Genomic DNA, 15,437 nt, shown 5'->3' with positions numbered 1-15,437 from the left:
CCTCACATGTAAGATAGTAATAGTACTTGTCTCTTGAGCTATTTTCATCATTAAATGTGGTGACTGATCCACGCATAGTGCAGTGCTCGGTCAATAGTAAGTGCTTGACAAATATTAACCAAGAGAAAACAACAACAGCAACAAAGCACTCCTACTTACCCTTTCCTTAGTTCTTCTGACTTCATTTTTTAGTGAGCTGATCCCTCTGCTTCCTCTTCACTGCTTAACTCCCACTTAGGATTCCATTTATATGGCTTCCCCGCTCGACCACCAAGTTAGTTGCTGCTCCTAAAAGTCTAGTCAAAGCTATGGTTTTTCCAGTGGTCATGTATGGATGTGAGAGTTGGACTATAAAGAAAGCTAAGCGCAGAAGAATTGATGCTTTTGAACTGTGGTGTTGGAGAAGACTCTTGAGAGTCCCTTGGACTGCAAGGAGATCCAACCAGTCCATCCTAAAGGAGGTCAGCCCTGGGTGTTCACTGGAAGGACTGATGTTGAAGCTGAAACTCCAATACTTTGGCCACCTGATGTGAAGAGTTGACTCATGTGAAAAGACCCTGATGCTGGGAAAGATTGAAGGCAGGAGAAGGGGACAACAGAGGATGAGATGGCTGGATGGCATCACCGACTCAATGAACATGGGTTTGGGTGGACTCCGGGAGCTGGTGATGGACAGGGAGTCCTGGCGTGCTGTGGTTCATGGGGTCGCAGAGTCGGACACGACTGAGCGAATGAACTGAACTGAACTGAAAAAGCTCCCAGCTAAAAGCTCTTATGATATCCCTGTAATGCAGCCCTCAGCCTAACCTATGGTAACTGTGTGTTTGCCTTCTTCACCAGAGTGTGAGCCTTCCAAGACAGAGGCTATGCCTCTGTAGCTCTATATTCCCTACACCTGGCACATGGCAGAGCAGTCAGGCTCCAAGACACTCCCTGCCTAGAATCTCCTCCACCTCCTGACACTGGGTTTTGGGACCCTCTGGGTCTGTGCTCCCCCTTCTGGTCCTCAGCCACCTGCCATGCTGCAGCCCCTCTATCAGCATGCCTCCCAGCTGGGCCTCAGAGCCCCTCTACAGAACCCCCTCCTCTCCAGGGCCTGGCTGCCTGCACCCTTACCCCATCCTGCAGGACACTTTACACCTCTGGTTGAGCTGCAGACCCACTTCTCACTCCATTTGCCTCAGCTTAGACAGCCTCCCCAGCAGGAGGATCTCAGGACCAGCCCAGCTTCCCAGAAAAGCTTGGCTTCTTCCAGAGTGTTTTCTAGTCTCTGACAGAGATACCATCTTCCTGGGACACTGTTTTACAGTCAAGCTTTCCTCGGGAACCAAGGCAAGGACATCTTTTTCCATTTCTGTGTGTTTGAGGACGCTTAATGACTGCTCCCTGCAGCTTCGTGTTTGTACATGTAGCTCTTGGCTTGTTCACAGAAGGGGCAAAGCACAAAACACCCATAAGGACGTAGTCACTTGCCTGGACTTCCATGGAGCACTCAAGGCCAAGGCTGGCACTGCCTAGGGACCTGGAGTGCCTGAAGGGCCTGTCCATCCACCCCACCCCCCCACCGTCTACCATTTCTCCCCAAGCCTGGTAGAGGAACATTCAACTCTGAATGAGGCTGGGAGAGGGTTCAATAGAGAAGGGAGAAGAAAGTACACGCAATAGAGAAGGGAGAAGAAAGGACATGCAGTCAGGTCTTAGTGTGGAAAGAATAGGGCTGGAACTCTGCTGGAGCTCCTGGTGAGCTAGATCATTGTGATGCTGGCTATGCCTCCTGTATCATCCTTGTGCATTTCCACCCATGAAGTTCCTGGGGAAAAGGCCAAGCTGTTTCCACCATGCTAAGTGGTTTGAGCAAGCAAAAGGCTTGATGTGGGGGGTTCAGTGCTCAAGAAGGCAGAGGATTCCCGCCCCCCAAGTAAATAGGGAGGAGTGAGAATGCAGAGCTTAACTTGAAAGCCCACTCCCCACTGACTGCCCCCCACTCCCAGGTCTCCTCAAGCTCTCTTTGCAGAAGTTGAGTGTGGCTGCTGCAAGAAAGTTTGCATGGGTGACACCAGACATGGTCACTTTCCCAGGGCTCTTGGGGGAAGATTTTATGGACTTCCCTAATCTTTTGCAGCATAACACTGTCAGTCCAGCAGATAACAAAGGAACCTGATTACAGGCTGGGATGTTTTCTCCTGCAGGTGCTGCAGTGATGTGGTCAGGGTGGAGGTCACTTCTATGATGGGGTAGTCTACAGCCACTAGAAGGCTCTGCAGGTTGAAAGGCCTCACTTCCAAGGTGGTGGGCAACTGAAGGTACCTGGAAGTTATAGCCTGAGAGGGCGATCTGCCAACCCTCCCCATCCCCAGAAAAAGTGGGAGATGGCACTGCGGTGGTGGGAAGGTTGGCAGTTGGAGGGGGGAGAATTGCTGTAGTGATGGGAATCCCTGCATGGAGTGGACTGAAGTGGTCACACTAGCTGAAGACACCTGCAGGATGGGGGAGGTTTCTGCAGTGATGAAGGAGCACTCTGCAAAGGAAAGGGTCGGGCTTTTGGGAGGGGGGTCCTATAGTGATGCGGCCCTAGGGTTCGCTGCAGTGATAAGGGTCTCTGCAGTGATGAAAAGTTGAGCCATTGTGGGGGTGAGGGGTGAAGAGGGTAGAGGTGGGATAATCGGGGTGGCTGGAGTTGCTGCAGTGCTGGTTTGGGGGGCCTGCTGATTGAGCCCTTCTGCCGCACCTGCAAAACGCCTCATTTCCTGAAGGATGGAAAGGGCGGGGCCTCAAAGGCCCAGGTCTCGCCCTGATGCTGGGCTGTGCGGCGACGGGGATGCGGCTCCTGCACTGCGGTGCCGGGTCTGGCTGGCTGGAGCGGCCGGGGCTGGAGCGGCCGGGGCTGGCGCGGAGGCGGTACCGCGCCCGAAGGGGGCGGGGAGCAGCAGCCCAGCCGCAGCGGCGGGCGGGGCCGAGGCCGACTGGAGGGGCGGCCTTCCGAGCGGGGGCGGGACCCGCACCCTTAGAGCCGACGCCCCTGTGCGGACCCAGAGCGGCCGCAGCGGGAGTCCAGAGCGGGCGCCCCGCAGGTGTCCAGACTGAAGGCAGCACCACCCACCCCGGTCCTGTCGTGCCGCCCGGAACTCCGCAGAGGACGCGACGGTGAGGCTGAGGCTGCCCGCGGGGAGGGGGACGATCCCTAGACCCAGCCCGCAGCATCCCCTGACGGTTCGGCTGTGGGGGCAGCGGCGACTGCAGCGCCCCCCCCCCCCAACCCGCATCCCAGATCAGTTCTACCAGGATGGGGAGAGGTGCCCTGGACAGATCCTACGGAATCCCCCGGTCACCACTCCCGCTCTTGCCTTCGTAAGACCCCTTCCTTTCCCTTCCCACTTTGTTCTTCCCAACCGAACCCCCTCCACTCCGGCCTGCAGCCGGTCTCAGCACCCCTCTCAGCTGAGGTGCCAGAGATAGACTGCAGCCCTTTGGCTCCCCATCGCACTCCGCCCCTGCTAACCTTTGCTGGGCTAGGTGCACCCAGAAGGATGCTGGCCCTTTAAACCCTTGCTCCCCACCCAGAGCATCTTCCGTCTCTCCACCCGCGCCACTTCCAACAGCTGGCAGCCGCGGGGAGCCCCGGGGGGCCGGCAGGTACTGGGGTGGCGGCGAGGCCCGGGAGGGGGGTAATGGAACAACTGTGACACCCCACTCCCCCCACCCCCGCCGCCCCTCCAGGAGCCAGTGAAGGGACTGCTGGGCGCCCGGAGCTCCAGTTAAACATTAACCCTCCGCTTCCCGGTCCCCGTGCTGCCTGCAGCTGCGCTCCTCCCGGGCTTCCCAGGTAACGGGCGAGGATGCCCATCTCGCCACCACCCCCACCCCAGGTCTCCCTCCCCTCGCCACCTGTCCGCCAGCTCGAGCCCCAGGGCTCAGCCTCTCGCCCCCTGCAGGTCCCTGTCCCCGTGCCGGAGTTAAAAATCTTCCCGCCGGCTTTCAGGAGCGTGGGGCCGGGCGCCCCGAACTCATCCTGCGCACCCCTCATAGAGCGCCCCCTCCCCCAAGGGCACCATGCCCGGCCTGTACTGCCCCTCCAGCTGGACGCCGCTGCCCCTCACGGACTCCTGGGTCCGGGCCTGCGCCAACGGACCCTGCCTCAGCCTGCGGGCCCGGCTCACCTACCACAACCCGCAGCCGCAGCCGGTGGACGGTGAGGCCCGGGCGGGGGGCGTGGGGTGGTGGGCAGGGCCAGCCTGGCAAGGTCCGACATCGCCTGTGCCCTCATCCCGCCCCAGGCGTGTTCGTGTATCCGCTGGCTGAGGCTGAAGTGGTTTCAGGCTTCGAGGCGGAGGCCGCGGGACGGCGCGTCTCCTTCCAGCTGCAGAGTCGGCGCCGCTCGCAGGCCGCCTGCTGCAGCGCTCTGGGCCCCGCGCTGGGGGCCTCAACGCCCCGCCGCTGCGCGCAGGGTGAGTCCCGGGCGCTCCCCGCCCCATCTCTTGAAAGCAGACGCACTGTGCATCGCATCCCTCTGCAAGCACCCGCTCTGCATCCCACCTCTCCCTGTCCCTGCCCCCCACCCCCGTCACTGCTTTTTCATTCATTGATTCACCCTTTCATTCGACCATAGAGGACTGTGCCCCTGACGCTGACCAGGTGCTGATGGGATGTGAACCAGGCCTGATCCGAGGTTTGCAGCCAGGTGGATAGACACAGCAGGCAGTCGACAAGGCTCTCCCCTCTGGAGCCTTAGCTCCGGTCCTGGGATGGGGTTTTGGTCATCTCTGAGTCCCAGCATCTCTCACAAAAAGTGGCACAAAGGGGCTCAGTGAGTGCTGGGGGAAGAGATAGAAGCCCTCCCATCTGCTAGGACTCCTGGCTCACACTTCATTCTTTTATTTATTTGTGCATTCACTTGATTCCTGCACATGGGGTTTACCATCTGGGTAAGAAGAGGGACAGAATGCAGTGGTGCTGAGAGTTGGCACAAGCCCAGCAGGTAGTTGGAGGATGAAGGGAGCTCTGGGCTGAGGCCTCAGGAATATTTCAGAGGAGGTGAAGCCAGCATCTGACTGAAAGGAAGGGTGGGATGTAGTAGGAAGGTTGAGAGGAGAGAAAAGGCACTCTACTCAGGGGCAACGGTGTAAGCAAAGGTTCAGAAATAAGTTATAATGGGTAATGGTGATAAAATGCCTCACGTTTATAGTGATTCACGGTTTCAGTCACTGGTGTCACTTGAATCCAGAGAGGTATGTAATGCAAGTGTTGTTCTCCTTCCCCCTCTAACAGGTGACAAGAGTAACAGCTACAGTCTTTTACACATTGGGTGCTTCCTGTATATTGTCTCATTCATTCCTCACCACAGTCATATAATTATAACCCCCATTTTATAAATGAGGAAACCAAGGCTCCTCTAAACAAGAGAGTTACCAAAAGATAGAATCAGAAGTCACAGAGCAGAGACTCAAAACCTGACACTGTGTTCTCTTCACTGTATCAGGCTGTCCCAAGCCTCAGATGATGAAGATAGAAGCCCCTTTCTTCCTTCTTACCTTGGTTTTTTCCTTCCATTTTTTCCTCCCCTTCATTTATTCAGCAAATATTTTTGAGAAGAATGGGTAAATGATCATCCTGGGGAAATGAGGCCCAGGAGGGCTGTAAAGGTAGGCTGGGGTCCGACCATGTAGGGTTTTGACTTCCACCTTAGACACCTGGTCATCTTCCCTTTAGCAGCTGTGGTGCTGCCCTTGATGTCACCAGTCCCCAAACAAACCCCTTGGTCTAAGTAAAATGGAATACTTGGTATACAAATGTCCTCTAGCCAGCTTCCAAGTAGATTACTGTCCCTGAATTCCCCTTGGGCAGAAAATTCTGGAGCTACAAAAAAAAAAAAAAAGAAAAGAAAAGAAAACGCTGGAGCCACAGCTAGTGGGCAGTGGGGAGTCCTCAACCCTCAACCATTCATGAGCAGGGTATTTGTGAGCAGGGAGGGTCCCAGGCAATGGGAAATGTCAATAGCATTCTTCAGGGAAATGAGGCCTATGGGTTGAACAGGCTGGAGCAGGTAAAGAAAGAGAGGCAGAGGGTATGGGTCCCCCAGGACCTTAGGGGTGGTGTGGACATCCCCCTTCTCCTCCTCAGCTCTCCATTAGCAGTGATGTCACTTCTGCCTTTATTGATGACAGCCAGATCCTTCTGCCATCAACCTGCCTCTCCTTCTACCACCGTTCATCTCATGCCCCCATCTTACATCACCAATGCATTAACCCAGCATCCTTCCAACCTCACAAAGTTCTCCTTGCCCAAGCTCCCTGACTCTGCCTGCTCCCATCCTGTATTCCCCCATCTCCTCTGCTTCCAGCCCCCTCTGACCCCTTTCCTCACTCATAGGTCATCTTGTCTTGGATCTGGCCCAGGCCCGGTCCACGCTGGTGCTGCCTACAGGCCTCATCGCCGCGGCCGGCACCATGACAGTGACCCTGCGTAGCAGCCGGGAGCTGCCCTCCAGGCCTGACGGGGTGCTGCACGTGGCTCTGCCCTCTGTGCTCACCCCTTTGGCCCCACCAGGCCCGCCGGGGCCCCCCAGGCCTCCGGGGCTCTGTGACGACAGGTTGGGCCTATGGTGATTCCCTTCGTCCCTCCCTCGGCTTCTCTGGGTCTAGTGCGGGTGAGGGGGCCTTGGCAAGGTGTCCTGGGGGATTGGCAGGGTGGGGAAGGGCTGAAGCCAGTCAGCCAGAGGGGTTAGGGACCCTGGTAGTGGCCGAGTGACCCTTCTCATGTTCCTTTCCAGTCCTACCAGCTGCTTTGGAGTGAGCAGCCCTCAGGGTGAAGGGCCAGCCTGGGAGGAGTTGGCTGCCCCTCGGGATGTGTTCTTGGGCCCTGCCCGTTGCCCTGCCCCATATACCTTCTCCTTCGAGATGCTGGTGACTGGGCCATGCCTGCTGGCAGGTGGGTGTCCCTCCCAGGGTAGCTGACTGGGAAACAACTCAAGGCTCAGGGATGGGAGGAACACAGTACAAAAAGAAGATGGGGACCTAAGACTTAGGAACCTCTATTCTCCCAGTGGGATCATCCCCTGGCTACTTCCACACAACACTCACACCTGTAGGTTTAACGATGTCATTTCTTTTCATTCCACTCCACTCACCAGTGAGAAGAGCAGTGCTTACAATGAGACCAGTCCAAGTGATAAAGTTGAATTTCCTTGTGCAAAAGGTGGAGGAGGATGTTAAATCAGCAGTTGGTTGATATAGAACTGTTTGACCAGCCAGGAACACACCTGGGATTTCCTCTCCCATTCCGTGAAAGCAGGCAAACCCCCCTTGTCTATCCTATAGATTGGACTCTGAGAGCTGAGCTGAAGCAGTCATGGTCCTGCCCCCTGCCCCCCACTATTGTCTGGGAAGGTGATATTAGTGCTCTTGGGACTGGCTTAGGATGGCGTGATCATCACCTCTTTCTGCCTCTGCCTCCCTCAGGACTGGAGAGCCCCTCTCATGCTCTTCGGGCAGATGCCCCACCTCATGCCAGCTCTGCAGCCACCATCTGTGTCACACTGGCAGAGGGCCACCGCTGTGACCGGGCTTTGGAGATCCTGCTGCACCCCAGTGGTGAGAGACTGGGGCACACAGTAGGCCATTGCTGCCTGCCTCAGGACCACCTGGGGAGCATTTTTCAATGATTTCTGGACTCAAAGCCAAAACTGAGTCATTGGTGAGGGTGGGCCCGGCAGTGCAGGGAGGCTGAGCCTGCAAAGTTCTCCCAGGATGGTGGGGCTGAGTGCTTAGGGTCTAAAGACGGGAGCTTCCCTGACGGAGCTGTGTCCCCTTTTCCCCAGAGCCCCACCAGCCCCACCTGATGCTGGAGGCTGGCAGTCTGAGCTCAGCAGAGTACGAGGCCCGGGTGAGAGCCCGCCGGGATTTCCAGAGGCTGCTGCGAAGGGACAGTGATGGGGACCGGCAGGTATAATGGCCCGGGGTCCTGGCCTCACCTCTGGCTGCATTAATGCAGGAGAAGCAGGGGAGCAGGCTTAGGTTGGGATGGGCAGGAGGCCTCTACTCTCAATGGGAGCTCTCAGTAGCTGCTACCACTGAGACAGGCTGATGAGTACTGTCACAGGAGGCCCACGCAAGTCTCCCTGGAGCGTGTCTCAGAGGATGGGGAGTAGGACTGACACAGGCAGAGGACAGCCACCTGCCTCGGCCGTTGCCTTTATTCAGATGACACAAAAGGGCGCCCCATCTGGGTGGATTGCATGGACAAAGGTCCCAGGGCTAGGCCCTGCTGCCAGACCAGGTGGGAATTTCAGGAAGCCTGGCCCAGGATGACTGGGGGCTCCCGTGCTCAGGTGTGCTTCCTGCAGCGACGCTTCCACAAGGACATCCTGCTGAACCCTGTGCTGGTGTTGAGCTTCTGCCCGGACCTGAGCGCCAAGCCCGGACACCTGGGCGCAGCTACACGGGAGCTCCTCTTCCTGCTAGACGGCAGTAGCGTGGCACACAAGGCCTGTGGGGCAGGGGGTGGGGGGCTGGGGGTTGGGCAGGGCAGTGGGTCTCGGTGGGCTGGGGGCTGCCTCTCAAAGACACACACAAACACACACACCCCTACCTCTCTCCTCCTCATACTCACACACACATGTGTTTCTCCCAGATTCCAAGACCCACCTGCCACACATAAATATGCACTAGGTCACGGCCAATCCCAAACCCCAGGGTTCGCATGCACCTCCACGGTCACATGCCCAAATGTCTCTCACAGGAACTCAGAGTCTCCCTTGCATGCTGAGGTCTCTCTAACAGCCACACACAGGGCCTTGCCCAGATTCCCTCATCTGGCCCCTCATCCCTTGTCGATCTTGGTGCCAGTGGGGCCTGCCTCACCCTATCCTCCCTGGCCCTCCCCAGGATGCCATCGTTTTGGCTGTGAAGTCACTCCCACCCCAGACGCTCATCAACCTTGCCACGTTTGGCATCTCGGTGCAGCCCCTCTTCCCAGAGAGCCGGCCTTGCAGTGATGTGAGTGTGACCTAGGGATTTGGGGGGCAGTAGAGACATCTCAGGGGCTTCCCAGGTGGCACAGTGGTCGAGAATCCACCTGCGAATGCAGGAGATGCAAGGGACACAAGTTGGATCTCTGGGTTGAAAAGATCCCCTGGAGGAGGAAATGGCAACCCACTCTAATATTCTTGCCTGGGAAATCCCATGGACAGAGGAGCCTGTCGGGCTATAGTCCATAGGGCTCACAAAGAGTCGGAAACAACTGAGTAGTTAACTGGGCATGCACACACAGAGTCCTCCCAGCCCGGTGTGCCCAGCCCAAGCCTTCTTCCCCCAGGAAGCTGTGCAGCTGATCTGTGAGAGCGTTGAGACCCTACAGGCTGCAGACGGCACTCCGGACGTGTGGGCCGCTCTGGACTGGGCCCTGGGGCAGCCCCAGCAAAGGGCCCATCCTAGGCAGCTTTTCCTGCTCACCGCTGCCTCGCCCATGGCCGCTGTGACCCACCAGACCCTGGAGCTCATGAGGTGGCACAGAGGGGCAGCCAGGTAGGATGGAGTGGGCAGAGCCAGGCTCCTGAGATTGGCCCCCCAAAGAGGTCTTCTGAGGTCACAGCTGCTCCCCTTCTCTTGTCAGGTGCTTCTCCTTCGGGTTGGGGCGTGCCTGCCGCCAGCTGCTCCAGGGTCTGTCTGCTCTCAGCAGGGGCCAGGCCTACTTTCTGAGACCTGGGGAAAGGCTGCAGCCCATGGTGAGCTTGAGCCTGGGCCCTGCTCCCTTCTCCTCAGGGTCCTTCTCCCAAGTGGCACTGAGTCTGAAACAGATCCTGGTCAGGTTGTGAGGTCTCCGGATGCCCTGCTGTGGGGAGCTGCAGGAGGCCAAAGGTGCGGGGGACATGGCCTCTGACTACTCCCCAAATCTTGTCCTAAGTTTTGTCCTGGTACTGAGGTGTATCTTTGAAAGGCCTTGCCCCATCCACATGGCACAGGCCAGGAGGACAGTTCACACCAAGCCTTGAGGACTGAACACTGTCTCCTCGCTTGTTCCTACCCCCATTCTTCCTCTTGACCCAGCCTGACCCTGCCCTGCTCGCCTCAGCCAGGCTCTGGGCAGATAGCAGCAGCAGAAAGGTGCCTCCCCACTCCACTGGCAGAGAGGCACCTTTTCTCTCCCACGGCCTCCCTCTGGTCATTCCTCACAGCTGGTGCAGGCCCTGAGGAAGGCATTGGAGCCCGCGCTGAGTGACATCTCTGTGGACTGGTTTGTTCCTGATGCAGTGGAGGCACTGCTGACACCCCGGGAGATCCCCGCGCTCTATCCCGGGGACCAGCTTCTTGGTTACTGCTCACTCTTCAGGGTGGACGGCTTCCGGTCCCAACCCCCGGGGGTAGGCATGGGTTGGGGGTGGTGGAAGGTGGGCCTGGGATGGCTTAAGCCCCTGTGTCTCTTCAAAACCCATTTCCTCTCCCTGGTGCCTCTCTTTGCCAGACTCATCTACTGCTACCTCCTAGATTTCCCCAGGGACCAGACTGGGTCCCTCATGGTGACTGCAGCCTGCCTCCCTCATAAGGTCTCCCACCGAGCCGTCCTATAGAGGGACGCCTTTGGTCACTGAAGCATACAGACCAGCACCAGCATTAGCTCTGTTTTTGTTGAAACCTGCTCGTTGTTCCACACGGTGCCCTACAAAAAGCAACATCTAGATTATTTCCTGTAACCCTCAGGGCCACACAGAGCATCATCTTGATGAAATCTCAGATCCCAATTCTGCTGTGTACTGAGCATTTGATTTGGGGCAAGTCACTCAACCTCTCTGAGCCCCTTACGCTGACTTTTTTCATAGGGGTGTTTTAATTAGAAATTCATGACTTGCACGCTGTTGGTAGGATACTTGACACAGAGGTGGAGTTGGATAAATGAGTTATTTTTATTAGGAAAAGCTTTCTCTCTCTAGAAGAACCAAGCGTGCTAGCTCCTTTTTGATTGGGAGAGCCGTATAATGGACTGTTGCCTTTTTCCTCACCTGCCAGGAAGCTCAGGGCCAAACCTAAAGCCCAGTCACAGCAGCTGTAGTAATGCTCTGGTCAGCATGCATGTTTCCTCCTTTCTTAGTACTGGGTTTTCATTTCTGCTTTATAATCTTTATTGTCTCTTGCAGTAAGCCATCTTAAATCCTGTTTGGAAAAAGAGTATATAGCTATAATCACTTCACCCCCCAATGTCTATCCCTCTCCAGGGCCAAGAGCCTGGCTGGCAGAGCTTGGGTGACTCGGTGTTCCCATCCCCAGAGGAAGCACCATCTGCCACCAGCCCTGGCACGGAGCCCACTGGCACCTCAGAGCCGTTGAGAACAGGCACTGTGTCAGCAGAGCTGTCCAGCCCGTGGGCTGCTGGGGACTCAGAGCGGAGTGAGTGCCTGACTGTGTGTGTGTGTGTGTGTGTTAGAGGAGAAGTGGGCGGTAGGAGAGGCCAGGTCTGGGATCTGTTCTACTGCCTCTCCATAGGTACTGATGCTCTGACAGACCCAGTCACGGACCCCGGACCTAATCCCTCTTCTGACACAGCCATATGGCACCGCATCTTCCAGTCCTCGTACATCCGGGAGCAGTATGTGCTCACCCACTGCTCTGCCAGCCCAGAGCCGGGCCCGGGCTCCACAGGCAGCAGCGCATCCCCTGTCTCCCAGGGCCCGGGCTCCCCTGAGGGCAACACTCCCCTGGATCCCCCTTCTCAGCAGGGCTGCCGAAGCCTAGCCTGGGGAGAATCGGCCAGCTCCCGCTCCTGTCCCCTGCCTCCATCCCCACTGGCTCCAGTCAAGGTGAGATTCAATCCACATCCCACCATGTATCCAGCAAATGTTTATTGACCATTGGCTGTATGCCATAGATTGTGCAGTGGTTACTATTAAGTCTACTTAAAAAAACAGGTAATGATGATGCATAATGATGATACCATGTGACACATGCTGACAAGCACAGAAGCATGACATTATGGGGGTTCAAAGTCAAGGTGACTAACCCTGTCTGAGTCAGGAAAGCAAGAGCCTCCTCTGGAAGAATAAGTCAGTCAGGCAGAAGGGGAAAAGACATGAGTAAAAACAGACAAGCCCATGAGTAAAAACATGCCCCATGTCTCAAGTGAGACAGAGTGAGATGACACAGGGAAGGGGGCCAGGGGCCAGAAGGAGCCTGGCCTCACCCCTAAGGATGGTGAGCAGCCATCTAGGGTTTCAGACAAAAGGGCATGTGGCTAGTCATGTATGTATGTCTGATCAGGTCAGTAGCTCTGCACTGCTTGACCAGTGGACTCCACTTCTCATGTGCAGACTGGGGCTTTGAGTGCTGAGGTGCTGGGCCGTCGACGCAGAGCGGCTCTGGCCGGCCGAAGCCTCTCATCCCCCCAAGGCCGGGTGAACCTAGTCCCTGGGCGCCCCCGGCACCCCTCTCTGGGTGTAGCACCCGATGGGCCAGGCCCTGAGCCAGGGCAGCAGCTGGGACAGGGCCTGGATGACTCAGGTAAGGGTTACGGGGGATCTGGGTTCTGTCACCCAGGACGCTGTGGGAAGGTGGAGCCCAGGGCACCACGTGGCCCCTGCTCCTACCATTGTTTCTCCCCAGGAAACCTGCTCTCCCCAGCCCCCATGGACTGGGACATGTTGATGGAACCACCCTTCTTGTTCACCGCTGTTCCCCTCAATGGGGAGTTGGCTCCTCCAGCACAGCCTCCCCAGGCTCCACGCTGCCATGTGGTGATCCGGGCCTTGTGTGGGGAGCAGCCCATGTGCTGGGAGGTGGGTGTTGGGTTGGAGACGCTGTGGGGGCCTCAGGATGATGGCTCACTGCCTCCATCACCCCCCGAAAGAGATAATGCTTGGGACCAAGCACTCCATCGACTGACAGCAGCTTCTGTGGTTCGGGACAATGAGCAGCTGGCTCTTCGAAGAGGGGGTGAGACCAGGGCTGACCGGGGTGAGTTCCTGGTGGGCCCAGTCAGGGCTCAAGGAGACCATACGGGGCAGAGAGTGGCAGAGGCATAGGTCTGTGTGATGACTCACTGTACCTCACCTTGCTCACAAATGATTTGAGGCAGCTCACCCACATTTACCAACAAAAAAAATTAAGCAGGGTAATGGGGGCAGGTGGGGGGGAGGGATAATAAAAGGAAACAGAAAATAAGGTTATATTAAAGATGTACACTATGAGGTTATGTACCCTTGCAAGCAGGAGACCCAAAACTGGCCAAGTTTCCTAGCAGCCAACAGAGAGAGAATTTCATCTTGTAATGATTCACAGTGCCCATAATATAAAAACAAATCTGTCATTTAGGAAGATTATTTAAGTTAAAATGTCAGTTCTTCAGTTGCACTAGCCACACTTCACATGCTTAGTGGTGACTGTAAGGAATAATACATACTGGATCCCGTGGCTACCACACTGGATCATGCAGACTCAGAATATTTCCATTATTACAGAAAATTCTACAGGGCAGTGCTGAAATGAGTGGATGGAAAAGGCACCACTCAATGCTTCCTCGGGGTTGTGTCCAGAATCTTGCATTTGTGGGTAGCCAGGGAGCCTAGCCTTGCTATTAATACAAGGTGGTTGAGTGTTTAGCCTAACCACTTCTTGTCAAAGTTGAGGAGTCTGAGCTGACCCTGAGAAGGAACTCCATTCTGTTTAAAAGTGGACAGGGGGCTGGGAATTCCCTGGTGGGCCAGTGATTAGGACACCATGCTTTCACTGCCAGGGCAAGGTTTGATCTCTGGTTAGGGAACTAAGGTTCCAGAAGCCTCAAGGTGCCAAAAAAAAAAAAGAGGAAGAAACCATGGCATTATGGGAGCAGGTTTTTTTCCTGTGAACCTCTTTGTAAAGGGTGTGTGGTGAGCCCGCAACCCCTCGCAGCCCACATGCTGCTGCCTGGTTTCGTAGGTCACGCCCGGAGGTCCTGGCTCCGAGCCCTTCAGACCAGTAAGGCCAGCTCTGCCCCTTCTCGCTTCACCTGCCCTGTAGCTGTGGACGCTACCACCAGGGAGGCCCTACCCTCAGCCCTGCAGGTGCAGAGCTCAGGTAAGCAAGGTCTCTCCCAGGTGACCTTCTGGATACCAGTTCTCACCTCACTGGCCACCCTCCCAGACAAACTTCTCCCTACCTCCTGTGCCCTTACAGAGTCAGCTGAACCTGCAGGTACCCCTCCTGTCTCTCAAAGCCGTGTAGATGCAGCTCCTTTGCCCACAGTTGTCCACTCTAAAGGTAACACTCAAATTTGAGGAAATGGAGGAGGGAGCAACAGGCTTAGGGACCACCACTGAATGGCTCCAGTCAGGACTGAAGAGACTCTCTGGCAGGTGGCTGGGACCCGGACCAGACTGGCAACTCCAGTTCCGCTTTGGGGGACCATGCAGCCCCCATAGGAGGGTCTCATTGCCCGCTCCCCCGGCCTCCCTCTCGGATCAGCCTGGGCCGTTGGAAGTCCAGGGGCCCAGACAGCCATAGACTCTGCAGCCCCAACACGGGCCTAGTCCGTGACAGCAACAGTGAAGGCAGCGGCCACGACTACCTGCCCTTGGTGAGGACTCGGGAGGTGGAGGGTGGCGCCGCCAGGGCCAGGGCACTGTCTCAGCTTGCTTCTCCCCCCACCTCCTCTCTCCTCAGGTGCGCTTGCAGGAGGCGCCCGGCTCCTTCCGCCTGGACGCTCTGTTCTGTGCAGCGGTGCGCATCTCGCAGGAGCGCCTGTGCCGCGCCTCGCCCTTCGCCATGCACCGGGCCAGCCTCAGCCCCACCTCGGCCTCCTCTCCCTGGGCACTTTTAGCCCCCAGTGTTGGCCAGGGTGGCAGCGCCACAGCCTCTTGCAGCCCGTCCCCCAGCTCGGGCTCCGAGGGTCCGGGCCAGGTGGACAGTGGGCGGGGATCAGACACTGAGGCCTCGGAGGGGTCGGAAGGGCCTAGTGGCGCTGACCTGCGGGGCAGGACTTGGGCCACAGCTGTGGCGCTTGCGTGGCTGGAGCACCGCTGTGCGGGGGCCTTTGGTGAGTGGGAACTGGCAGCAGCGAAGGCTGACTGTTGGCTGCGGGCGCAGCACCTGCCCGATGGCCTGGACCTGGCCAACCTCAAGGCTGCAGCCCGCGGTCTCTTCCTGCTGCTGCGTCACTGGGACCAGAACCTGCAGCTCCACCTGCTGTGCTACAGCCCCGCAAACATGTGAGGGTCACCACTGCTCCGCCTGGCACCCCCCCAACCAACTCAAAGTCACTGCCACCCAGAGCCGGCCTCTCGGTGCTGGGAAGGGGTGGGCTGGCGACAGCCTGTCCCCACTGCTTCTCATTCCCTCCACAGAATCCTCCTGCCCCCACAAAAAGTGCCTGCCTGTGCTCTCTCTCATCCTTCCCACCCCCTGCCCCTTCCTCTCTGAGCTCTGTGCGGTTGCAGCAGAAGGGGAGAGAGCCACAGCCCCCAGATCCTATGCAATAAAGTG

At 57.2% G+C, this 15,437-nt stretch overlaps 1 protein-coding gene across 3 annotated transcripts; it reads left to right on the top strand.

Moving 5' to 3' along the window:
- The first annotated feature begins 4,050 nt into the window (after nt 1-4,050).
- Nucleotides 4,051-15,427, top strand: VWA5B2 (von Willebrand factor A domain containing 5B2). Of its 3 annotated transcripts, none has more exons than XM_065942405.1 (19): nt 4,051-4,189; nt 4,275-4,445; nt 6,367-6,586; nt 6,767-6,924; nt 7,455-7,586; nt 7,814-7,938; nt 8,324-8,479; nt 8,880-8,990; nt 9,310-9,518; nt 9,607-9,718; nt 10,169-10,354; nt 11,204-11,375; nt 11,472-11,785; nt 12,293-12,482; nt 12,585-12,935; nt 13,896-14,033; nt 14,133-14,222; nt 14,294-14,532; nt 14,619-15,427. In XM_065942405.1, the coding sequence occupies exons 1-19, from the start codon at nt 4,051-4,053 to the stop codon at nt 15,165-15,167; spliced, it is 3,762 nt and encodes a 1,253-aa protein (XP_065798477.1). In that variant the 3' UTR covers nt 15,168-15,427. The 3 variants fall into 3 exon arrangements, with proteins under 3 accessions (XP_065798477.1, XP_065798475.1, XP_065798476.1); XM_065942403.1 differs by having other exon boundaries at nt 6,734-6,924; XM_065942404.1 differs by having other exon boundaries at nt 6,367-6,598.
- The last annotated feature ends 10 nt before the right edge of the window (nt 15,428-15,437 follow it).

The sequence above is a fragment of the Muntiacus reevesi genome, chromosome 8 (genome assembly GCF_963930625.1).
Source record: "Muntiacus reevesi chromosome 8, mMunRee1.1, whole genome shotgun sequence".
Taxonomy (NCBI): Eukaryota; Metazoa; Chordata; class Mammalia; order Artiodactyla; family Cervidae; genus Muntiacus; species Muntiacus reevesi.
Note: the sequence above shows the minus strand (reverse complement) of the source record. Positions and strands in the feature narration are given on the sequence as shown.